This window comes from Rhinopithecus roxellana, chromosome 21, assembly GCF_007565055.1.
Source record: "Rhinopithecus roxellana isolate Shanxi Qingling chromosome 21, ASM756505v1, whole genome shotgun sequence".
NCBI classification, from domain to species: domain Eukaryota; kingdom Metazoa; phylum Chordata; class Mammalia; order Primates; family Cercopithecidae; genus Rhinopithecus; species Rhinopithecus roxellana.
This window is the reverse complement of record NC_044569.1, coordinates 56,732,402-56,758,332: the sequence shown is the minus strand read 5'-3', so window position 1 is coordinate 56,758,332 and position 25,931 is coordinate 56,732,402. Positions and strand designations below refer to the sequence as shown.

Here is a 25,931-nt window from a genome sequence, read left to right as displayed (position 1 = left end):
TTTAATTTCTTTTTTTTTCTTTTGAGACAGAGTCTTGTTCTGTTGCCCAGACTGGAGTGCAGTGGCAGGATCTTGGCTCACTGCAACCTCCGCCTCCTGGGTTCAGACGATTCTCCTGCCTCAGCCTCCCAAGTAGCTGGGACTACAGGTGCCCGCCACCACGCCCAGCTAATTTTTGTATTTTTAGTAGAAACGGGGTTTCACCATATTGGTCAGGCTGGTTTTGAACTCCTGACCTTGTGATCTGCCTACCTTGGCCTCCCAGAGTGCTGGGATTATAGGTGTGAGCCACCGTACCCGGCCGTATTTAATTTCTTAGTATAGAGGAAAACACCCCAAGGCTCTCTTGCCTTTGTATATAAATAAAATGAGAAAGTGGCATAGGGACAGGAGGGTACACAAACTTGAATCAAGACTTGGTAGCTGGGTTCAAAGAAAGGAAACAGGAGAGCTTTGCAAGGTAGGATGAAGAAGTATTGTAGCTTTTTAGTGATACTATCTGATCCACTAGCTCCTTCTATGGATGAGGAAAGTGGGAACCTGAAAATGGAAAGAATTTTTCTGACGTCATAGAATTTGTGTCTTGGCTGGAACTATCAGCTCAGTCTTATCCTAAGACATCCTACTGGATATCTTCTACATACTTACCCAGCTTTATCTAAACAAAACTGTCTTTTATCCATATTTAAATGAATGCTATCGTTAACCTCTATCTTAAAGATTGTTAAGAATATGCATTCCTGTTTCATGCTGGGTTGTGGAATTGAGAGCACAAGCATATTAGAAATGAGAGTTGTCTGGTACAATGTGTTGATGCTCATTGGCTTTTTTTTTTTTTTTTTTGAGAAGGAATCTCACTCTGTCACCCAGATGGGAGTGCAGTGGTGCGATCTTGGCTCACTGCAACCTCCGCCTCCCTGGTTCAAGCAATTCTCCCACCTAAGCCTCCTGAGTAGGTGGGATTACAGGCACCTGCAACCACACCTGACTAATTTTTGTATTTTTGGTAGAGACAGAGTTTCACCATGTTGGCCAGGTTAGTCTCGAACTCCTGACCTCAAGTGATCTGCCTGCCTCGGCCTCTCAAAGTGCTGGAACTGCAAGCATGAGCCACTGCACGCAGCCTCGTTGGCCATTTCTTAAAAGATTTGTGTTGAGAAACACCGTCAGGTTTTTGTTTTTGCTGTGTGTGGCTCGCTCTTCTTTGACTGCTTTCCATTTGCATGGAACCAGAAAGTCTGAAACCACTTGTTTTAGACTAAATGTCCGTTATATAGTCATTAGCCCTTGAAGACATTAATGGAATTGATACTTGTGAGGATAATATTGAGTAATAATCCAGGTCTCAGAAAAGCGTGAGATTTATTTTAGAATGATTTACATGAATGACAGTTAATAGGCTAGTTTCATTGCACCAAGGGTTAATTAAGTGTCAGTCATTTGGAACATTTCCACTGTTTCTTAAATTAAAAAATTATTATTAATGTTATCTTTGATTAACAAATCATAATTATATACATTGATGGGGTACAGTGTGATTTACAGTGTGGCGTGATTAAATCAAGCTAATTAAGGTATCCATCACCTTACTTACCTATCATTGTTTATGATGAGACGTTTGAAGTTTGTTCTCTTCTTCTTTTGAAATATGTAATGCATTGTTGTGGATGGTAGTCACCCTGCTGTACAATAGATCCTGAAACCTATTCCTCCTGCCCTCTGAAACTTTGTGCCCTTTTGATCAGCAACTCCTCATTCCCTCCCTTTCCCCCTGATACCCCGCAGCTTCTGGTAACCGTCATTCTATTCTCTACTTCAGTGAGTTCAACTTATTAGATTCCACATATGAGTAAGATCAGGTGGCATTTGTCTTTCTGTGCCTGGTTTTCTTCACTTAGCATAATGTCCTCCAGATTCATTCATGTTGTTGCAAATGACAGGATTTCCTCCTTTTCTAAGGCAGACTGGTATTCCGTTGTGTGTGTACACAACATTTAGAAAAATCCATTCATCTTTTGAAGGGTGCTTAGGTTGTTTCCATATCTTGGCTATTGTGAATAGTGCTGCAGTGAAAGTGGGAGTGCAGTTATCCCTTCAACCTATCGATTTCCTTTCTTTTGGATGTATACCCAGAAGTGAGATTACTGGATCATATGGTATTCTATTTTTAGGCTTTTGAGGAACCTCCATGCCTTTTTCCATAATGGTTGTACTAATTTACACTCCCACCAACGGTGTTTAAGAGTTTCTTTCTCTCCAGATCCTCTCTAACACTTGTTATCGTTCATCTTTTTGATAACAGCTATCCTAACAGCTGTGCACTGATATCTTGTTGTGGTTTTAGTTTGCATTTCCCTAATGATCAGTGACGCTGAGCATTTCTTCATACACCTATTGGCCATTTGTATGTCTTCTTTTAAAAAATGGAACATTTCTTTTTGGGGAATATTGGATTTCTCCTGAGTGCCAAATGAATGAAGCGCTAAACGTGTAAAGCTGAATACATACTGAGGGCAGCAGGCTGTAGGAGCGTATTTCGGTTAAAAAGCCATATATTTAGAAATTTTAAAGAAAAGCTTAAAATGAGCGTCTGCTCACTCCAGTTACTCAAGTGGGGAGATGAAGTGCCATTCTTTATTACTAATCTGCCAGTAATCCCCTTAACCACTCTCCCCACATGAAAATCTGAAATTGGGTCAATAACAAGAACCTTCAGTTTTAGATTTTTAGTTCAAATTTGCATTTTTTTTAAAAAAGGTAAACCAAAGGTCTTCAGCTCTATTTTCTTTTTAAATTCTAGATAAGCTGTTGCCAGGTGATGAAGGAGCCCTTTGGTTGCACCTAATGCATTATTGTGAAGCATGTACAGCACCCAAAATGCCAGAGTTCATTCTGTACACTTTCCATAGCGCGTACCGGAAACTGCCGTGGAAGGACCTGCACCCTGACCAGATGCTCATGGAGGCCTTCTTCAAAGTAAGCCCTTCACTCCCTTGGTTGCAGCCTAGAGAGATCTGGTTTCCAGGGAGCAGCCTGGTCACTGTGGTTGTTAGGCATAGTGGCAGTGTGTGCCAGCGTGGACCGTGAATACATTCTGTGTTGCCTCGGTGGTGCTTGTGGAAAACTGTGTCCCATGGAAGTCATTTCATTGTGTTAAAACATCTACAGGACCATTTTTAAAACCCAGAGAAAGATTTTATCTGTAATATGTCAGTCATCCCCTAGGCTTTGTCATGTGTGAGTACATAGTTTAATGCCTCCATTACGCTTAATCTTGGTTGTTGTTGATGTGTTTGTGTCATTACAGTTTGTGTCATCAACTGCATATTGTTAAATGTTCTATTAAAGCAAAATGTAAATTGGTGCTGAAGCTATTAGTTTCTTTTAGCAGTCATGCAAGTGAATAATTTGATTATATGAGATAAAATGCATTGTGACAACCGATGAATGCATCATAATCGTGTATAGACCTGAAATGACCTGAAAAAAGAGAGTATGTGCGAGTCTTTGCAGTAGAAACAATGGTTACAAAAACCAGAAAACAAACAGTGTAGTGTAACTTACATACCAGTCAGGCATTTGGAGCTGTTATTGCTTTTCGTTTTTTTTTTTTTTTTTAATTACACACTTGTCTTAGGTTTTTATGGTAGTTTCAGTTCATTTGTTCATAGTCTCATCAGTTAGTGTTTACTCTTACTATCACATTTATTACTGAGATACCTTAAGTGCTTTGATACAGATGTACACTTATTTATGACAGTTAGCAAAATGTACTTAACTTTTTTAGTGCCCTTAATGGAAGCCCATCTGTGCTATCTTGTCAGCCACTCCTCAGTAGCTGAAATGCAAGAAAAGCTAAGGGCAGTTGTTCCAGAGAAATTCAAGACTTAAGAATGATTTTATAGCTAGATTTAGTATATGAGATAGGCATTAAGTAAATATTTATCACCATTATGACCATACTAGAGAAAGGTGGTTTAAAGAACTATAAGATGGAGTTTTAACTAAGTAAAAGGATGACCTTAACTATAAGACAGATTAAATAGTAGCACAGCCTGTTAAGGGATGCTGTAGACTCTGTCTCTAGGAGTTTTATTCTAATGGCAGATGACCCTGACCACCCCAGAAGCTGGGGATGTTTTAATTCTTTGTGTCTTCTTGGCATAATAAACTATATTTTTTTGGTGGGGTTGAGGGTGAGGATAGAGAACTGATTATAATGGACAATGAAGAATCATTTTCTAAAAGGAAGAGAATTAGTAGTTAGCATAATATAATAACAGTAATGAGAAGAAATGAATCATCACCAAATTCAATTGATCATGATTTTATAAATAGACTAGAGTTTTTAATCTTCATGTTGAAAGGAAAAATTCATGAGTAGCCATGTTTTATTTTAAACAAATTAGAAGTATTGAAATAGCTTGTAAGAGATCTTTGAGGTTTCTTATATACTTTATAGTACATCTGTTCCTCATTCTCTTATTTTTATTTTTTTATTTTTTGAGATGGTGTCTCGCTGTGTCACCCAGGCTAGAGTGCAGTGGCGTGATTTTGGCTCACTGCAAGCTCCGCCTTCCGGGTTCACGCCATTCTTCTGCCTCAGCCTCCCAAGTAGCTGGGACTACCGGCACCCGCCACCAGGCCCAGCTAATTTTTTGAGTTTTTAGTAGAGATGGGGTTTCACCATGTTAGCCAGGATGCTCTCAATTTCCTGACCTTGTGATCTGCCCGCCTTAGCCTCCCAAAGTGCTGGGATTACAGGCGTGAGCCACTGCACCCAGCCTCTCTGATATATTTTAAATAGAATTTAAATATGCAGTCATCAAAAATTGTAAAGATTAATAATGGGGAGACATTGTTATAATACAACATTACATTAAAAAGGGAATATAGGCCGGGTATGGTGGCTCACACCTATAATCCCAGCACTTTGGGAGGCCAAGGTGGGCAGATCACCTGAGGCTGGGGGTTCAAGACCAGCCTGACCAACATGGAGAAACCCGGTCTCTACTAAAAATAAAATAAAAAATAAGCAATAAAATAATAAAATAAAAAATTAGCTGGGCATGGGAGTGGGCGCCCAGCTACTCGGGAGGCTGAGGCAGGAGAATTGCTTGAACCCGGGAGGCAGAGGTTGCGGTGAGCCGAGATTGTGCCGTTGCACTCCAGTCTGGACAACAAGAGTAAAACTCCATCTCAAAAAAAAAAAAAAAAAAAGGCAATATAAATAATATACACTAGTGTAGTAGATCTCAAAGTAATGTGGTCCCTGGGACAGAAGCATCAGCATTACCTGGGAACTTACACATTCCAGCTCCCAACCCATACGTGCAAAATTAAAAGCTCTAGGGGTAGGCCCAGCAATCTGTTTTAATACACTTTCCATTTAGTTCTGATGCGCACTTAAGTTTGGGAACTACTGACTAGTAAATCTCAGCTTTGCCCTGTCCTGGCACACCTGAGGGTTCTGATACACTCCCTGCAGCTCCAGTGACTTACTGTGGCAGCGATTCTCCACCCAGGTTGGGGTTAGGGAAGGTCATTCCTCACTTGTTAAGAATGATTGGAATAAATGCTGAAATCTGAACAGACAAACTAAAATATACACACATACATTGTGGGAGGAGAGATATTACAAATATTAAGTCTAAATCTCTAGGAGGTGGGATTGTAAGTGATATAATCTGGGGAAAAAGTGTTTTTTAAAAATATAATTATGAAATAATTTACATACATTTTCCAGATACATAGATAGCACAAGGCAACACATTGATTTTAATTCATTTCCTTCTAGGTGGAACGAGGAAGCCCCAAGAGCTGTTTCTTATTTTTGGGGTCTGTACTCTGTGAAGTCAATTGGGTTAGTGTGCTCTCTGATGCCTGGAATCCCAGTCCCCACCCAGAAACCCGCAGCATGATTGTCTGCCTCCTTTTCATGATGATTTTATTGGCAAAGGAAGTTCAACTGGTAGACCAAACAGTAAGTTGGGGAAGCTTATGGCAAAAATTTGGCAAGGCTGCTTAGATCTTTGCTTTCTACTAGGTCATAGTTTTTCATTTGTTTTTCCAGTGCCCCATCAGTGTGAACAGATGCTTGGCATATGAGATGTACCTTTAACCAGATGCCTGATTTTCTTGGATAGCTCATTATCTGATTCTAAATTATGCAAAGAACCACACTGAGTTAGAATATATTAATCAGCTTTATTTTACATCTCATTAATATCTAGTTCAATCTCTTGTATGCTTCTTGAAGTCAATTTTGGCATGTCCCACCAGAACAGAGAGTTCATTTGAAAGAAAAGAACCTGGGTTCCAGATACTCAATACATCTTAATATGAATGTGTTTTTGCCAAGACTTTGGTTATTGCTTTCACTAGTACCCCTAACTCGAGTAGATACTTACTTGATATTGTAACTGTTCTGTGCTTACCATAGGCCATCTTAGTGGTTATTCGACAGACTAGTTAGCAACACATATTTCTGGAAAAATTGGGGCTCTGGAACTAAAGGAATATGTGTTTTATTTTTAGGATTCACCTTTACTTAGTCTTCTTGGACAGACAAGCTCACTTTCATGGCATCTCGTGGATATTGTGTCGTACCAGAGTGTGCTAGGTTATTTCAGCAGCCATTACCCGCCGTCCATCATCCTGGCAAAAGAATCTTACGCTGAATTAATCATGAAGCTCCTAAAAGTGTCTGCGGGCCTTTCTATTCCTGCTGACAGCCAGAAGCATCTTGTAAGTTGAGAGGTAGTTTAAAAGGCAGGGACTGTTCTTGGAGATTGGTAGTAGCATAAGTGCTGCAAAGGACAGTCTTGAACCTAGGAAGTGCTCAGCAGAGGAAGTTGGAGGATGTGTATTATCATATACTCATCTTTTGGCCTTGTAGATTTTTGGGTTGAGTTCTCCTTTTGGGAGAGCCTTTACTTACTAGCAATGTCACATGTTGACAAAAGGTCAAAAGGATTGAGGGCTGCCAGCAAGTTGCTGGTTTCATGATCTGAATGTCATTGGCAGCAGAATGGGAGGGAGGAAGGGTAGTAATATGAGCTTGAGGTCTGACAGGGCAAGTCCTTCAGTTTTCTCATCTGATTAGAAATAGTGCCTTGCAAAGGCTCGGCAGGGTGGCTCACGCCTGTAATCCCAGCACTTCAGGAGGCCAAGGCAGGCGGATCACCTGAGGTCAGGAGTTCAAGACCAGCCTGGTCAACATGGTGAAACCCCATCTCTACTAAAAATACAAAAGTTTGCCGGGTGTGGTGGCATGCGCCTGTATTCCCAGCTACTCGGGAGACTGAGGTAGGAGAATCGCTTGAACCCAGGAGGCAGAGGTTGCAGTGAGCGGAGATCCCACCACTGCACTCCAGCCTGGGCAACAGAGTGAGACTCTGTCTCAAAAGAAAAAAAAAAGTACCTTGCCTCAAAGTGGTGTTGTGAGGTTTGAATTAGATAATGAACATAAAAGTTTTTGGAAAAGTGTCTGGCAAGTAGTTAGTGTTTGGTTGTTATTCTTGTAGTAAAAAAGGAAGAGTATTCTGCCAGAATTTGGGAAAACATGGGCCCTGGTCAAAGTGTTACCATAGATTTGCCTTTTACTAGACGCAGGGCCCTTGGGCCACGTGGGACTAAGTCTTCATGTGGCTTCCTGTTCTGTCTCCTCTACTCCCTACCCAAGCATTCATTGCAGTGCCATGCTCCCAGGAAATATGCAATTAACATTCCTTGCTTGGATTCATTTGAATGATTTTTTTTTTTGTCTTGTCAGGACGCAGTTCCAAAATGCCAAGCTTTTACTCATCAGATGGTTCAATTCCTCAGCACCCTGGAACAAAATGGAAAAATCACCTTAGCAGTCCTAGAACAGGAAATGTCTAAGCTCTTAGATGATATCATTATCTTTAACCCACCCGGTAAGTGACTAGTCGGAAGTCCTGTATTCATTCAGTCAATGCATTCCTGCTGTGCGTGAGGCACTGTGAGATCAGGAGGGTGTTCAGGACACTGGCTCTCCTCTTTCCAGAGAAGCAATGATCAGAGAGGTGTTTGGACACCAGGGACTGAGCAGTGGGGAAGGATTGACACTGGCAGATGCTGGTGGGTGATGGGTGAGACTGACCGTTAAGCTGGACAATGGGATCTAATGATTAGGAGATACCAGAGACCTTTTATTGAGCAGTATTTCTAGGGATTTTGGCTTTTAACTGGGAGGGCACTTCAGAATCACCTATAGACTTGTCAAGAAACTGTGTATGGAGAACTTCTGCTCCTGGCAGTTTGGTGGACTAGACATACTGACTGCCTCTCCTGCTGAAGACAAACTAGATGCTGGATGAAATGTTTTCAAGAAACTGGAAATTAAATTTATCAGTAGAGTGGCAAAAAGGTAAGAAAACCTTAGAGGCCAGAACCTAAGTGAAAGGAGAAACGCATCAAGGCAGATGGAGTTCTGAGGCTGCTGTCACCCTGAAGAGTTTTGCTGAACATGTTTGGATATTAGGGGGAGGCGGTAAAGCCCAGGGCCTGCCTAAGATGGGAGCCTAAGAGGAAATCCCATGCATAATCCACAGGGTGACATTTTTACTGTAAAGATGATCTAGAAGTAAACCTCCTCTTGTGAAAGGAAGGCAAAGACAGTTACCCGTTTTGGCCTTGCTGTTAGGTTAAATGTTTATGTACGAAATGTTGTTAGGTTAAATGTTTATGCAGGAAAAGCGATATCTGTTTTGAGAATTGATAAGCTGACCCTCATGTGGTTTTGAAGCAAGAATTCAGATTACCTAGCAGCAATAACAACAACCTCAGTCTAAGAATTTAGAGTAGTTCTGGGTTGGCAGTGCCATTGCAAAAAACAACCATAGATCCTGTTTGGAGAAACCCATCTTTAACTCAAGCCTCACAGTTCCAAGAAAGTCACAGTAAAAAACGTCACAAAACACATAAGGAAACAAGACACCATGAGCAAAGTAATAGAAAACAACAGCAGCGTCAGAAATGAAAAGATTGAAGATAGTGGAATAATTAGTACAGTAAGCAAAAAGATATTTTTATTATATGCTGAAATAAGAGAGGATTGAAGATATCAGTAAGAAGCAAGGGATTGTAGAAATATGCAGATTTGAGAGATTTATATATTTTAGAAATGAAAAATATAAAGATTATAATAAAGTTAATGGATAAGTTCAACAGTAGATTAAACCCATCTGAAGAGAAAATTGGTAAACTGGAAAATAAAACTGAAGAAAATACTCAGATTGCAGCAGAGAGAAACAGAGAAGGAATGTAAAAGTGAGCTGGGCATGGAGGCCGAGGCAGGAGGATTGCTTAAGGCCAGGAATTCGAGGCCACAGTGTGCAATGGCTGTGTCTGAATACTGCACTCCAGCCTGGGCAACACAGTGAGAACCCATCTCTAAAACAAGCAAAAAGAATGTGAAAGTGAGGTTAAAAGGCGTAGAGGATAGGCTGAGAAGGTTTAATATACATCCTATTATCCAAGTAGAATTCCAGAAGGAGAGGAGATACTTAACTGGGGAGAAGCAATATCTGAAGAGATAGTACGGCTGAAAATTTTCAGGATTGATGAAGACAACAATCCTCAAATTCAGTAAACCCAGCAAATCCCAAGCAGGACATATGGAAAGAAATTCAAACCTGTATACACTATAGTGAACCTGCAGAAGCACCAGTGGCAAAATTAAAAAAACAAAACAAAACAAAACAAAACCCTACTAACCTAACCAAAAGAATAGAAATTAAAATGTACAATTTCCAAGTCAGTAGAGGGAGATAAAAAGAATGGCCAAAGTATGTTCAGTCCAAAGAAGGCAAGAAAGGAAGCATGGAGAAAGTGAGAAAAATAACCAGAATAAGATGATAAAATTCAAGTGTGCTGGTAAAGGGACTAATTCTCAAGTTAAAAGACAAAGATTGTTAAGGTAGATTAATAACCAAAAACATCTAGCTTTAAGCTGTTTATAAAAAATACATTAAAAGCATAAGGATATAGAAAGCATTCCATTAGATGATTATATCAGGCAAATATTAAAATAGAAAGCTGGCATAGCTATATTAATATCAGATAAATAGAACTGTAAGGCAGAAAACTTTGTAAAAGCCAGATGTTCATCTCTGTGTATTTCTGCCCTGAAGTTAAATGACATAGAAAAAAAAATCAGTAACTAAATAGAACTAGAGGGAAAAACACTGTGGAAATTAAGAAGCAAACTTTTAAATAACTGATGGCCAAAGGAACAATCATAATGAAATTTAAAATACTTAGAACTGAATAGTAAAATACAGTGCATCAAAATTTGTGGGATGTGGATTTAGCCTGTTCTGACACTGCTATAAAGAAAAACCCAACATTGGGTGATTTATAAGGAAAACAGGTTCAATTGACTCATGGTTCTAGAGGCTGTACAGGAAGCATGATGCTGCCATCTGCTTGGCTTCTGGAGAGGCCTCAGGAAACTTAACAGTCACGGCAGAACACAGAATGGGAGTAACACTCCACATGGCCAGAGAAGGAGCAAGAGAGAGAATGAGTGAGAGGGAGATGTTGCACACTTTTAAACTACCACATCTCTGAGACCTCTAGTATGAGAACAGCACCAAGAGGATGGTGCTAAACCATTCATGAAGGACCCACCCCCATATTCAGCCACCTCCCACTAAACTCTGCTCCAACACTGGGGACTACGGTTCAACATGAGATTTGGTGAGGACACAGATTCAAACCGTATCATTTACTTTCAGGGCCTTAAATGCTCATCATAGACTTTTTTAAAAGGTAAAAATTAAAAAACATTAAACAGTTATTTAAAAAGACATCAAAATAACAAAGACAGTAGAAGGGAGGAAATAATAAAGAGAAAATAAATAGGAAGAAACTAAGAATGAAGAACAATGAAACTGGTAAATATGTGGGTAAATCCAAATGAAATCTGACTGTATGCAACAATAATAATAGAAATGGCTTATTGGGTTATGGCAACAGTGGAGAAATGAAGTTAGAATGTTCCAAAGCCGTTACATCATCTGGGAACCAATTAACATCAGACTTCAAAAAATCAGGAATGCATGTTTTCATTTATAGGATAACCACTATGAGAATTTTAAGAGAGGATTTAGTGTTCAAGCTGAAACAGGGAAAAAATAGAATAATAATCTAAAAGAGGCAAAAGAGAGAAAAAGGAATGTAGAATAGGAGGGACAAATAGGATACATACAGGAAGACAGTAGACTTAGACTCAGCTAGATCAGTAATTAATTATAGTAACTGTGAATGATTAAGATTGTCACACCAGATAAAACAAGGAAGAAAAAGACAACTTAGTAGAAAAAAATAGACGAGACCCTTGAAACAACATTCTGCAAAAGAAAATATCCTGCTGACCAATAAACATGAAACAGTGCTAGGTGTTGTTAATAATCATACCTGTTTCATGTAGATATTGTAAGTATCAGGTGAGATAGTATCTAAAATTTTAGCATCAGCCTGGCAAGTCAGCCACATTCAGTGAATCTTATGGAAAAGAAGTATCAGCAAGCAATGCTGGAGAAACTGTTCTAGAGTTGGTCAGATGTGATTGAACCAGAAGGGTTGAATAATAGCTGGCCAGGGAAAGGGGAGAAGGGTATTCTGGAAAGATCTTCGTCAGAAGAGTGATAGGATCAGATATGGTATTTAGGAAAAGATTTGAGAGCCCTGTTGATGATGAACAGAAATGGGAGAGACTGGGGTCTGTTGTAGTAATCTATTCCTATTAGTCATAATTAAGAGATAAAATTTAAATTGCTATTCAGTTGAAATTCAGAGATGAGTCTTTACTTCCAAGAATATTTGTACCCATGGAAATACATGAAGAAATAGACAGACATACTGTTATTATCTCTCTCAAACTTGTTTTTTAAGTCCTTGCTTGAAAGTAAGTAGGTCGTACAGAAAGATTAAGTGAGGGTTTATTTAACCCTGCTTAAGTAGATGAATTTGTTTTGATAGATGCGATGAATAAGATCTCTCAGCTTTTTACCCTTCCTGTTGACATAGATACTGAATCCTTGTGGTGTGAAAGCTACAGTTCTACTCCTTAAAACAAAATGTACCCAGCTTAGGGAGAGCTAGAAGAGTTGTCATAATTATTCCAGTTAACTCTCAGTAAAATATATTTTCTGTTTTTGAATGTGAAGAAGAAATCTACCTCAGTGACCTTCTCTTATTTGCAGTTCTCTTGTAAAATGAATTTGTTCTTTTTCTTGAATTCCTCTCTTTTCACCTCCAACTTTTTTGAAAAATTACCAGTCGATTTACTTTCCTTATTTAAAAAACAAAGAAATAAAAGAGCTGCTGTTAGGATGCTTTGCAAAGGTTTTTCCTTACATTTATATTTAGTTTTAAGTAATAACCTTTAATGTGTGGAAATCACCCTAGAATATTGACAGCGATGGCAGTGATAGTGGGTACTATTGCTACTCGGTTTACTGAATGACTGGTGAGATCTACGTATTTGGTTTTCCATGAGCAAAGGTTGGAAAATAAAGACTGACTAGGCATGTTCTGATAAGTTACTCTTTCACACCAGCTTCAGATTTGTCTATTTATTAAGGTATTGCTCTGCTATGCTGCTGTACCCAGGGAACTCACAGTAGTTCCTGCTTTTACTCTTAGAAACTGTGTGCCGCATACTATCTGTACAAACTCAACACCATCCAGAGCCTTCCTTCTGGTCCCTTGCAGTCAGCTACTAGCACTGGAGAGTATCTGCCTGGAGAGCAGCTAAGATTGAAGTACTGTTATTCTCCTGATCACATGGATAGCACCTTTCTGGCAGCCATTCTTGAGTGTCTCTATGTTTCTTTCAGATATGGAAAGCCAGACCCGCCACATGGCCCTCAGCAGCCTCTTTATGGAAGTCCTGATGATGATGAACAACGCGACTATTCCAACGGCAGAGTTCCTTCGGGGCAGTATCCGGACCTGGATTGGCCAAAAAATGCATGGGCTGGTGGTGCTGCCCCTTTTAACGGCAGCCTGCCAGAGCCTGGCGTCCGTCCGCCACATGGCTGAGACTACAGAAGCCTGCATCACTGCCTACTTCAAAGAAAGTAAGAGGAGGTCATCTTACGCTCCACTGTATTGGTCTTTTCCAGAAAGATGAAAGCATTGTCATCAGGAGATATCTTTCTAGACTCTTCCCAGTGAGGGATTTGTCATTCTAATTTTCTGCTCTGCAGATGTTGCGGATGTTTCTGAATATATGTCTTTTCCATAAAGATCTGCAGTTAGCACGAGAACCTGTGGCCATGTCTGTTAGTACAATCACGTTTCAAGGGAGAGAAGCTCTAATCCACTTCACGTTGGTTTTGGAGGGTCAGACCAACCTGTTATGACATGCAAATTGTGTTGTGTCACAGGCCAAGTCATAGTCCTCAAAACAAATGCTATATACCATGGTCCATGAGGTTAATTTTCCCTGTTTTTGTCACTTTTGGTAAAAGGAGTTTTCATAGAAGTTTTTAAAATTGCTGCTTGTCAGACCTTTTAAAGCATTATGAAGGGCTCATTCATTGTCACCACTCCTTTTTAAAAATCTGTTTTACTGTCTACCTCTAAACTCTCAGACTCTGGAAGCGGCTTAGTCTGATTAAGAATTGCTGAGAACAGCACTTCTCACCTCTGATATCCAGATAACACATCACACTGCAGTCAGTGGGAGAGAAAGAGGGGTGAGAAGGAGGGTATCGGAGCAAGGATACAGGAAGTGCCCACAACCTGCCATCTGCCCTGTCCTGACTCCCCATGAACAGCACATGCCCACCCATGGAGGTGGTGTGCATGTCACCATGCCAGCCCACCCTCCCTTCCCCAAAGAGTGGAGAACCATTAGAATAACACTGCTATTCCAAACTCATCTGTGTTCCTAAAAATCAAACAGTTTCAATACATGAGGTAGACTAAGCTTTGATAACTAAAACTTCTCACAGATTGAGTGATAAGAGTTTCCCGTGGGAAAGCGTAAGTGTTCATATGTTCTTAAAAAGGGTATTAAAGTTAAACCTCTTAGCTGATCAGGACAGGCAGTGTCTACATGTGGTTTTAAGGATCATAGTGTGATAGAAAGGTGATTTATTCATATGCAGCCCTGAATTCTGATTTCTTAAACCTTTCTGGTGGCTAGGCTGGGGACAAGCATCTGGCCCAAGGGTTTCCCAGTCTGAGCCCCGAGGTATATTTGACTTTTGTAGCCTCCAGGGTCACTGTAAGAAACGTTGTCTTGACATGAAGCTTATCTCATAGGTTGCTATGTCAAAAAAAAAAAAAAAAAATCATGAAGCTTAAAGTGAAGGTATTTGCTAGAGTTGTCAAGTAATTGGATTCTTGCCTATATTTTGATGTCTCTTCTTCACGTTCTTAGGCCCTCTCAATCAGAACTCAGGATGGGGGCCCATTCTGGTATCCCTTCAGGTTCCCGAGCTCACCATGGAAGAGTTCCTGCAGGAGTGCCTTACCCTGGGCAGTTACTTGACTCTTTACGTCTACCTGCTTCAGTGTTTAAACAGCGAACAGACTCTAAGGAACGAAATGAAAGTGCTGCTCATCTTAAGCAAGTGGCTGGAACAGGTGTACCCAAGGTACGTTGGCCCTCAGGCTGTTACATCAAACTTGCTGTATTTGGTTAACTTGGAATTTAGAGCTTAAGTGTAGCTTTAAGTACACAGAACCAAGTGGTGCATACAAAATAAGGTTTTAAGGTATGGTGACAGTTGTTTTGGAAAGATTCTTAATGGGCTAATCTTCTGAGCAGATTTTTTGTTTCCTAAAACTGGCACTTTGAAACACCAAGCATCAGTTTCCTTAACGGTTAAGTGGAGATAGTAACCCCTACCTGATAGGGCTGTCATGAGGATGAAGTGAAGAACACGAAGTTCATCACGGTGGCATGTAGTAGATGTTCCACAGATGGCGGTGGTTGCAATCCCATTGCTCTATTGACATCAACCGTTAGCCTATGCTTTTTAAGTACTGAATGTCTCCTATCCTTAAAACTCTGATGTGGACTTGCAGTTAAATTGGAGTGGAAAAAATTTACTTCTAATTTTATTTTCCTCTGGTGCCTCCCCTAGCTCCGTGGAGGAAGAGGCAAAGCTGTTTTTGTGGTGGCACCAAGTCCTTCAGCTCTCCCTCATTCAGACAGAGCAGAATGACTCCGTCCTGACAGAATCTGTCATTCGAATTCTGCTCATGGTTCAGAGCAGGCAGAACCTCGTGGCTGAGGAGAGGCTCAGCTCTGGGATCCTGGGAGCAATTGGGTTGGGCCGGAAGTCGCCTTTGTCTAACAGGTAAGGAAGCGCCTTTCTAACACTGTTCTTCTAAACAGGCCTCAGACATCTGTACCTACTTACAGGTTGTGATACTTTAGTAGGTTTTTCGACTTAGGATCTAGGTTCTCCAGAGAGATTAATGGAAAAAAAAGAAAACACAGCCTGATTACATCTTTATATTCTAAAAAGCATTTTTAATTTTTTCTTACCTTTTTAAAAAATTTTCAGTTCAAACATTATTTTTAATAGTATCTCCTGTTATGTTTGGACTTTGTAACCTAACTGCACTACTGATTTCTTTTTGGTTTGGAACCAGTCATGGATGGTATGCGAGCTTAGTTTAAAAGCCAAGTCAGGTGAGCACTTGATGGGTTCAGGGAAACCCAGAACCTGTGAGGGACTCAGTCTAGTGAACTGTTCAGTAGTCAAGCTGGGTTAAGATCTGTTGGTGGCCGGGCGTGGTGGCTGATACTTGTAATCCCAGCACTTTGGGAGGCCAAGGCAGGCGGATCACTTGAGGTCAGGAGTTCGAGACCAGCCTGGCCAACATGGTAAAACCCCGTTTCTACCAAAAAATACAGAAATTAGCCAGGCATGGTGATACATGCCTGTAGTCTCAGGTACTCTGGAGGCTGAGGTGGGAGAATCGCTTGAACCCAGGAGACAGAGGTTGCAGCGAGCTGAAATTATGCCACTGCACTCCAGCCTAGGTGACAGAGTCAGACCCTATCTCAAAAATAAATAAATAAATAAAAATACAAACACAATACAAAAATTAGCTGGGTGTGGGGTGGCAAGCACCTGTAGTCCCAGCTACTCAGGAGGCTGAAGCAGGAGAATTGCTTAAACCCAGTAGGCAGAGGTTGTAGTGAGGCGAGATCACACCACTGCACTCCAGCCTGGCCAACAGAGCAAGACTGTCTCAAAAAAAAAAAAAAGAAAAAACAAATAAAAAGCCTGTTGGTAAGAAGGATAAGTAATGAGAAACAAGTCTGGATTTTTGTTGCAAAAAATCCCAAGGCATGGAAGAATTTGCCATTAGCTTCCCATTTTCTCTCATTAACTTATGTCATGGTTTTCTTTTCAAGCCCTTGTCAGTGTTGAAAAGAATTTGCAAACTTGATGATGTCAGCATTCTTGTGGAATAGCCCATTGTGGTGTTGTAATTTTGGGACTCACTCATTCCAAACCAGTTAACATCATGTTTCTTGGTTTGAGGTAGAAGATAGCAGGACTGCGTGATTTTGTTTTACTTAAATTTGGCTTGTGTCTTTTATTCTTTTTTTTTTAAGTGTGATAAAATACATATAACTTAAAACTTTTCACGGTAACCATTTTCATATGCACAATTCAGTGAATTTAAAACATTCACAATATTGTTGCAGCCATCACCACAATCTAGCTTCAGAACATTTTTATCACTCCAAAAGGAAGCCCTACACTCATTAAGTAGTCACCTCCATTCCCTTCAACCCCCGTGTCTCTGGCAACCACTAATTGACATTATGACTTTATATGTTCAGTCCTATTTTGGACATTTCACATAAATGGAATCATATAATGTGTAGCCCCTTATGTTGGACTTTTTTCACTTAACGTAAAGTTTTCAGGGTTCATCCATGTTGTAGTATGTATCCATACTTCATTTGTTTTTATGGCTGAATAATATTCTTTTGTATTCCACATTTTGTTTATCCATTCATTAGCTGATGGACATTTGGATTGTTTCAGCCTTTTGGCTATTGCAGATAAATGCTGCTATGAGCATTTGTGTACCAGTTTTTGTTAGAACATCTGTTTTTAGCTTTTTGGTGTATACCGGGAGCAGAATCGCTGGGTCCTATGGTAACTCTATGCTTCACTTGTTGAGGAACTGCCAGACTGTTTTCTCTAGTGCCTGCACCGTTTACATTCCCACCAGCAATGTGCAAGGGTTCCAGTTATTCCACATCTTTGCCAACACTTTCATTCTTGAATCTGATTTATACATATATTGTTTGGATGGTGATAATGGATAAAACTTCTTCTTGATCATATTTTAAGATTTTCCTGAGAAAGTGAACAACACAGTTGATCTGGAAATGTGTTAGTGTTGTTTTGTCATAGAGAATATGGTGTTTATTTCAAAATGCTAACTTTAATAGCCATTTACTTCTTCTGACCTCTCCCTAAGGTTCCGAGTGGTTGCCCGAAGCATGGCTGCCTTCCTTTCAGTTCAGGTTCCTATGGAAGATCAGATCCGTTTGAAGCCTGGCTCTGAATTACATCTGACTCCCAAAGCTCAGCAGGTCAGTATTTACAATGAAGGGTTAGAAGTTTGCCTCCACATCTTCCCTAGAAGGCAGGGAGGTGGCAGCCGTAGCCTGTGCCCATCATGACATGATGCTCTGTGGTGGTAGCACACTGTTCCCTTTCATGTACCCTACTTACTGGAAAATGGTTTCACGTGCCCACCTCCAAATTTTTGTAGGCAGTTTTCTAGATCGCTGTTACTGTCACTGTAGAAAAGTAAGTCCAAATGAAAGTCTGTCTAGGATTAAATTTGGTTCTGATAAGTGTGAATATGCACTTATCTGCCACCTGCTTGGGCTGGAGCAGGGGCTGGAGCTGGGGACTGGGATCTTGCACAGAAGATGTGGCTACAGTTGGGATGGATGGAAATTAGCTGAGCTTGAGCTTGAGCTTGGAACCAAGAAAGTAGTTCCTGTTTTGTGAGTCTGAAGGTTCACTATTGTTGACTGATGCTAGAATAACCTAACATGGGCAGAATGGTAGCTAGAAATAACAGCTTCTTCTACACACATGGAAGGCCACATTCCTATCACCTATGGACATGCTGGCCAGGTACAAAGGTACACAGTAAAAAATGATGATCAGCATTCATGAGTCCTCCCTCTGTGCCAGGTACTGTTATAAGTTTTAACTCGACCAAGATTAATGAGTTAAAGCGTTAACTCATTTAATCCTCATAGCAATGCTATAGCACAGAAACTATTTTATTTTTTAAGATAGGGTTTTATTCTGTTGCCCAGGCAGGAGTGCAATGGTGTGATCATATCTCACTGCAGCCTTGAACTCCTGTGCTCAAGCAGTCCTCCCACCTCAGCCTCCCAAGTAGTTAGGACTACAGGCATGCATTGCCACTCCTGGCTAATTAAAAAAATTTTTTTTTTGTAGAGACTGGGTCTCGCTTTGTTGCTGAGGTTGGTCTCAAACTCCTGGCTTCAAGCAATCCTCTTACCCTCAGTCTCCCAAGTGGCATAAGCCACTGCATCCAGCTAGGAAATATTATTATCCTGGTTTCTTAGATAAGGAAAGAGAGATAGAGAAAGGCTAAGTTATTTGTCCCAAATCACACACCTAGTAAGTGTTGGGGCTGGAATTCATACTGGCCAGTCTGGCTCCAGGCCTCTCCCATTCCCCGCTCTGCAGGGCTGTCTCTGTAAGTGGTCAGAGCTTAAAACTCCTGAGCTCCTCTGCTGGGGCAGCTTTGTCATGTTTAAGCCAGCCACGTGCAATGTCAGATCTTGGTTATTGAGAGCAAGGATCAGACAGAATAATTAGCAGGTTCTTCACAGGGATCTGGGCTTATAACATAGCTGATAGTTGTCACTCATTGCCTAGACAGCTGCTGTTTGAATCCCCTGTGGTCTTACATGAAACATCCCAGTGGGCAGATGAATATCCTGAGGGCAGGTTGTGAAGTCAGTGAGATGCAGGGTGTATTTGAGAAGGCTACGTCTCCTGTGGCCACCAGTACCGGGAGCATCAGTTTCTTGCTTTAGCTGGGGTCCTGGGCTGTCCAGGCCTGGCCTCTTTGTCTTCATTTCTTTCGACTTAGAGTGATGACTCCCTGAATGTCCCATGCATATTTGTCATTAGGATATTCAGATTTGAAGAAAGTTGTCTTTTTAGAAAATGGTTATTCTTAGACAAACTGTCAAAGTAGACTGTTTGGGGGACTAAATTTAAAGAAGGAAAGGAGAGGGAGAGAGACAGAGAGACACTGTGGTTCATGGGAAATGCCTGTCCCAATTGATTCCTATTCTTAAATTGAACTCTGTTTACAAAGCTCCTAATTTGGTGCCCAGATACCTTCAGTTTATTTTCAACCCAAAGACTTCTATCTACAGCCCTCCTGGTAGTTAATTTCTAAAATTCCGGTTTATTTATCATCCTCAAAAAAATCACCTCTTTTTGTTTTTGAATCAAGCACATTCCATCTTTTAATACATATTTTCTAGTGCAATGGTTTCTGTAAAAGGGACAAGGAGGGAGTGGGGCACTCCATGGTGGGGGATGTCCCCCAGTGAGGAGGGGAGCACCATCAGAATCCTGGGGTGGATGAGTTTGTTACGTTGGAAAACGAAACTCCCCACCCAAAAATCAAGGGCCACTGTTGATTTTTTGTTTTCTCTATATACAGTCTCTTCCCTTCTCTTCTCCTACTATGAAGAAAGGAATAATCAAAATTCTGGAGTCAAAGAATGTTTTTCTTTCCTTCTTCCTCTGAAGAGAGGAATGGAAACAGTTTCTGCCATGATTTTGTGTCATTTGTCAGAAGGATTCGGGAGGAACCTATGTACTTCATGCTTGGTGGCAGATTTAACAACCTTCTCACTTACTCTTGGCAGCACTTAGCAACTGGTTCCTCTAGAATTCCTTTCCGTTAGACAGTTTCGTATAACATTATCTCATAACTTAGAAACATATCCAACAGCAGATTGAACAGATTTCACCTTAGCAAGATGAGGCTGGTGCTTGGGATTTCCGGTTGGGCCCTAGGAACGGAAGGAGTGGACATTCTGGTAGGGAGGACCCCACAGGTGGGACTGGGGAGAATGAGGACAAGGCAGGCTTTAGAAATGGGTGTGGCAGGTGAGGTGCCCAGCAACAAGAGCAGCCTGCCACAGCAGTGGCTCTTGGTAAGGCAAGGTTGGGAAATAGCACAGAACAGAAACAGGGAAGGCTGGATGTGGGATGCTGCAAAGGTCACAGAGGCTTTGGCTACTGGCCTCCTTCTGGTTGTGGTTAAATTAATCAATGCCTGCCTTTCGGACTCCTGACCTCAGTTCTGTAGGCCTCCTTCCCACAAGGCTCACAGTTGAAGTACATAGTAATAATGGGTGTGCTGCACCTCTGGTAGTCACATTATGTGCCTCTATGGAGTTAACCCTCTTGTCTTCCATGTCTTTTAGGCTCTGAATGCTCTTGAATCCATGTCATCAAGTAAGCAGTATGTTGAATACCAGGATCAAATATTGCAAGCCACCCAATTTATAAGGCATCCTGGCCATTGCCTTCAAGATGGGAAAAGCTTCTTGGCTCTTCTCGTTAACTGTCTGTATCCAGAAGTGCATTATTTGGACCACATACGATAGTAGCACTGAAGCTCTTGAAAAACCCATTGCTGTTTATGTTTACATTTAACTTTCCTGTTGCACAAGTAACTTTGCTCAATTTCACTGTAGAGCTCAGTTCGGCCCGTGTGTAGTTGACTGAGATGCAAGTTGGGAGGCATTAGATATTAGATAATTCTGAGGGGTGTGTGTGTGTCTGTGTGTGTGTGTGTGTGTGTGTGTGTGTGTGTGCGCGCGCGCTTTCTTAGTTCTTAAGACCTTCTGGAGACTCTTTCGGTTTTTATATTTATCCACAAGAGAAACTTACTAAGTTCCACTTGGGTACAGAGCCACTCACAGTTGCCGAATGTCTCAGTCATCTCACAAGACCTCCAGATGAAGTTCTTTGTATGTTTCCACTTCTGTCTCCATTTTATGTAAGTGTTCCAGATCTGACAACCTTGGAAGTCACATAGTACCTTTACTTTTAAACCCCATTTGTGCTCCTCCAAAGTAAAAAAGTCAATTTTGAAAATTTCTGCATTTCTCAAATGTGGGGAGATACAATAGTTTTAAAGTATTGTTTTTCTCAGAAGGGAGATAAAAATGCTGAGTTCATTAAACTGGGTCATGTGTGAAATATGACTGATGATCATGATTATAGTGGGCAGTAGAGATGATGACAAGTCCATTTCCATCCAGCCATGTGTCCTCATGGAAAAGGAGCTGCCTGTCTGAATCAGGTTGGCAAGCTGGCAGTCTGGGAGGAGCATGTTTTACACAGGTGTTTTGTTTGGTCCACTTGGCGAGGCATGCAGACAGGGCTGCCTCTCTCCAGTTAGGAGAGTCCGTGCATTCCCTTGGGCCCTGACCCTAGCCTCATTCACATCACTTGGTCCTGTTGACACCTAAGTTTGCACTCTTTGATAGACACCACTTTTGATATCTGAAAGGCTCACTGTCAGGAGACAGAGACTGAGGGAGACTGAAGACCTGATTCTCTGTTCCCTGCTTGTTTTTTAACTTCATATTTAAACTCAGATGAAGCCACTTGTCTACTGAAACACTTATCTATGGAAACTGGGTCAGGTCAGGAGAGCTACTGAAATTTGGCTTTTTTTCAATAGCCACGTGCCTTCTGTTGTTGACAGTTCAATCATTACCAAAGCCTGTGTGTAACTTTGCCTTGTTCTGTGGCCATCTTCTTGCTCCTGTTATTTCTCCTGGGAATGAGCAGTTTGACTTCTGTTATCACGTTCCTCATTCTGTCAGCTCTACATGGATTTTGCCTGCACAGCTGGCTTAATATGTCTTTGTGTATGGGTAGTTTGTAGCCCTAGAATATTTACCTAAAAATGTCTAAAAAGCCACCAACCACGTTTGTAGGGGTATAGGGATGTAGTTAACAGAGTGCTAATCTCTCCTCAAATGTCCTTGTGGAATGCTTCCCCCCAAATTGGGAAGTTGGTAGGAGCTTTTCTTTACTTTAGATTTCTTTAGTTGGACGGAACGATTCTTCCTCACAGACACGCTTTGCAGCTTTGATAAAGAACATCCTGTCCAGTCTCTTGAGTTTTACAGGCCACCAAATGTCCATCTCAGAGGGACCTGTCTCAGCTTTTCTTATTTTTGCCTCTCTCTGTTTTCAAAATTAGTCATCTTGTTCTGTGTATAAGAAAATTTGACAAGCTGTGGACAGTTTAATAGTCTGATCTGGCAACACTGATTTTTGTTTGGAAATATTTTGTGTTTTCTTTGAGGAGGATATAATTATTGCTATCCTATGATGTGAAATTTTTGAGTGACAGTATGCACATTTTAAAGAAAATTATGATTAATCTGTATAATGTTTTTGGTCTGTAAATATTATAAAAAATAAAATCAATCTTTGGTTGTAACTGGTTAAAAACCAAATTATAGGGATATCACACTATCTTATAAAGTGTTTCAGCTGTTAAAGTTGCTGTAGGTTGTTATGCCTGATGTCATTTAATTTATTTGACATTGAACATTAATCATCAGAGATGGTCAGTGAAAGCGCCTCCTCTTTAACTCTTTCTTGCTTAACCTTGGAAGGTTGACTCAACTCCTAGGTTTCTATGGGAAACTCTGGGCTAGGAACGTGCTATAAAGACACTGAGATAGTTCAGACATGGCCATGCTGCTGTAGCCTCCCGGGAAAGAAGGGCGGCAGAGAGACCAGCCCGCCCATTGGCTTGCAGGGGCAGGGAGCCTTTGCTTAAAAAAATTGTTGGCCTCCAGAGAGCGTGAGGCTGTGGTTTCAGAATCCGTAATGGGTGCTGCACATCAATATTGGAATCAAGCAAGACCAAGACCTCGTGGACTGAGCAGCGTGGAGGGTGAATGGCTGCGGGCTCCAGACTTCACCACAGGGTGGCAGACAGTGGCATCGGGACCAAATAAGGATGTCTAACTGCTTCCTGGGATCAGGAGGAGGCAGCATTCTGGTTGCCATGAAAAACATCTCTCTCCCTCTCCATCACTTCCCATGCTGCGGTGCACAGGTGGGTGGCAGGGGCAGGCTGCATCCCTGAATGATGTTGCCCCATTGCCTATTAATAGAACAAGTGAAGGGCAGGATGCTGGAACACACCAGACATAGGGGGAGGGAGGTCCTGCCAGATGTGTCTACACAGTTATCTACACAGCATGACAGTAGCAGTGGAGTCGGGACCCACCTGTACATGTTTCCAAAGCTCCTGCACACTTGGGACCTCAGCTTCAAGGCAGGACTCGTTTCTTAGTCTCACCACCCTTTGTTGGCTCAGCCATCGCATGCCTCTGCCCCACAGGTGTTGTGTGCCTGAGTCTCTCACTTCTTTGAGGTTGGGGGAAGCCTAGTCCAGAAAATGAAAACCCATAGACCAGCCTAACTTCCTTTCAGCCAAGTGACAGCCTCCTTGTTCCTCCCAATTCATCATCAAAATCAGCGTGTACATATCATATAAGCCGAGAGTGTTCATGTCCTTGTTCCTTTCAAATGAAGGTGATACATACTTTTTCACTGAGTTTTTATTCCTAAAATTCTTTCTTCTGGAGCAGGAAGCAAATGTCCTGGAATCGTAGACTTTCAAAGTCAGAAGGGTCATTCAAGTTCATCTAGTGCCCTTCTCACTCTGCAGGGATCCTCCTCCGCCCCTGTCCAGTGCCTGGTGGTCCAGCCTGTGATGGGCAGGCCCAGGCTGCCGTTGACAGGCTCTGGAGTTCTGTTTTCTATTGAACCGAGATGTTTCTATGTTGCCTATTGGTCGTAGTTCTGCCTAGAGCAGTTCAGGCTGGGGCTGTTCTTTTGCCCCTCCTTGAGGCAGACTTTTAGATATTTTCAGTTGTTATCACATGTCTGATACCACTTCCACCCCATCCCTCACCTCTTAGTCCTCTCCAGGCTAAATCCCCCAGTGTCTATTTTTTTTTTTTTTTTTTGAGACAGAGTCTCGTCTGTCACCCAGGCTCTGGAGTGCAATGGCATGGTCTCGGCTCACTGCAACCTCTGCCTCCTGGGTTCAAGCTATTCTTCTGCCTTAGCCTCCCAAGTAGCCAGGACTACAGACGCATGCCACCACGCCTGGCTAATTTTTGTATTTTTTAGTAGAGACGGGGTTTCACCCAGCTGTTGAGACAAGCTGGTCTCAAACTCCTGACCTTGTGATCTGCCCACCCTGGCCTCCCAAAGTGCTGGGATTACAGGCGTGAGCCGCTGCACCCATCTCCCCCGCAGTGTCTTTAGTTAGACCTTTTCCACCATCATGTCTAACTGGGCTGCAATTTGGGGAAAGTGTCCAAATTAGTCCAGGTTATCCTAAAAGGGGTGTGCCCCAGATTAGCAGGGCCAGGGCTAGGGTGAGACAAACGAGGCACACATCTAAGTTGGTGCTTGCCTGCAGGTGCCGAGAGAGTGCTTCCTTGGGTTTACACCCATGGTGCCTCCTTTACCTCATTCTGGCCCCAGCCCTGAGGTCAGAATCGTGCCAGTGTGGTCCAAGTGGTATAATTCCCTAGATGCTTAGGCAGCATCAGCTTTCAGTAGCTGTGCGCCATGCGGGGCACATTAAGCTAGCGGCAAGTTGAGACTGCAGACCTCAGCTTAACATCAGTTGTTGCCCGAGACGGATTTCATCCCACATCTTCATGACAGGCCTAACAACAAGGCACTTTGCCCTTAATCCTCTACTACTGCCTGCTCTTCATTTTGGGCCAACTTGTACAGCTCATTTTGAGATAGTAGCTGATCATTTTTCTGATCAGTTAACTTTGTCTTATTAAGCAAAGTGAAGAATATAATGTTGGAAAATAAGTGTGTTGCTTAAAAAAGAAGTATCCCCTTCTACCATCTTGCATTTGTGTCTAGGTTGTGCTGGGTAAAGTTCGAGACTTACTAATGCAGACTTCATTTTGGTCCGGTTTCCGCAGCATGCCTCAGGCATCAGTGTCCAGGAGTAGCTGTATTTGAGGTTTCCTTCACTCTGGTAGGTTCCTGATTCTGGATGAAAATAACTTGAAAAAAAATAATTATACTACTGATCCTCTTTTGGGATAATGAAATTGCTAAGGAATGTTGTCGATTATAACTTTTATTTTTTAATGTACAGATGTACTATCTCTCATTGAGCACTGAGAGTTAGAATTTATTTTTCTTTCAATAGTTTAAAATCACTTATGTGGAGACACATACTTCTCAAGTGTGTTCAACTCTTTTTCTTCCCACATACGTAGTGTGACCTTTAAAAACGACAACTTTATTTTGGACATTAAATGTGCAATATTCACTACTTACTCATTGTTCAGCATTTTTCATACCTGTACAAAGGGTAAGTTTTTATATAGTGGTGAGAAACAGGAAGAAATGACAATTGGTTAAGTAAAATTCTGCAAATAAACTAGATTCAAATTTAATTTACACATGGCGGGCCGGTCTCATTGTTTCCTGCAAGTTGGTTGCCAGTCTTTTCATACATAAACCACAATAAGAAAAATTGTATATGAGAAACTTTGTAATGGATAGAATCTTTATTCTGTGACCTTTCACCATGATGGGTGAGGCCTCTAATTTCAAAGGGAAGTTTTAACTTGAGAATGTAAGAATTGGCAGGGACAGGAGGCCACCTGCTGATCCCAGAGAAGTCAGGAGGGTCTGTGATGTGGCCTTGAGCTTGGTAAGAGCAGGGCCATAAAAACTGCACAAATGAGATGGGAATGGGGGTGCTTCTGGCAGTGTAACCCCAGCTTGGTCATGGTCTGCTGG

At 41.5% G+C, this 25,931-nt stretch overlaps 1 protein-coding gene across 3 annotated transcripts in view; it reads left to right on the top strand.

The window, feature by feature from the left end:
• Positions 1-25,462, top strand: part of EPG5 (ectopic P-granules autophagy protein 5 homolog) — a 136,006-nt gene extending 110,544 nt beyond the window's left edge. For 2 of the 3 annotated variants that reach the window (XM_030925972.1, XM_030925971.1), the window contains exons 36-44: positions 2,801-2,976; positions 5,798-5,983; positions 6,538-6,747; positions 7,775-7,919; positions 12,870-13,112; positions 14,423-14,639; positions 15,132-15,347; positions 17,503-17,617; positions 20,528-25,462. In XM_030925972.1, coding sequence (XP_030781832.1) covers positions 2,801-2,976; positions 5,798-5,983; positions 6,538-6,747; positions 7,775-7,919; positions 12,870-13,112; positions 14,423-14,639; positions 15,132-15,347; positions 17,503-17,617; positions 20,528-20,710 — 1,691 coding nt within the window. In that variant the 3' untranslated portion in view covers positions 20,711-25,462. The remainder of the gene's footprint in view (positions 1-2,800; positions 2,977-5,797; positions 5,984-6,537; positions 6,748-7,774; positions 7,920-12,869; positions 13,113-14,422; positions 14,640-15,131; positions 15,348-17,502; positions 17,618-20,527) is intronic. The other variant, XR_004055685.1, reaches the window with a different exon arrangement.
• Positions 25,463-25,931: the final 469 nt, after the last annotated feature.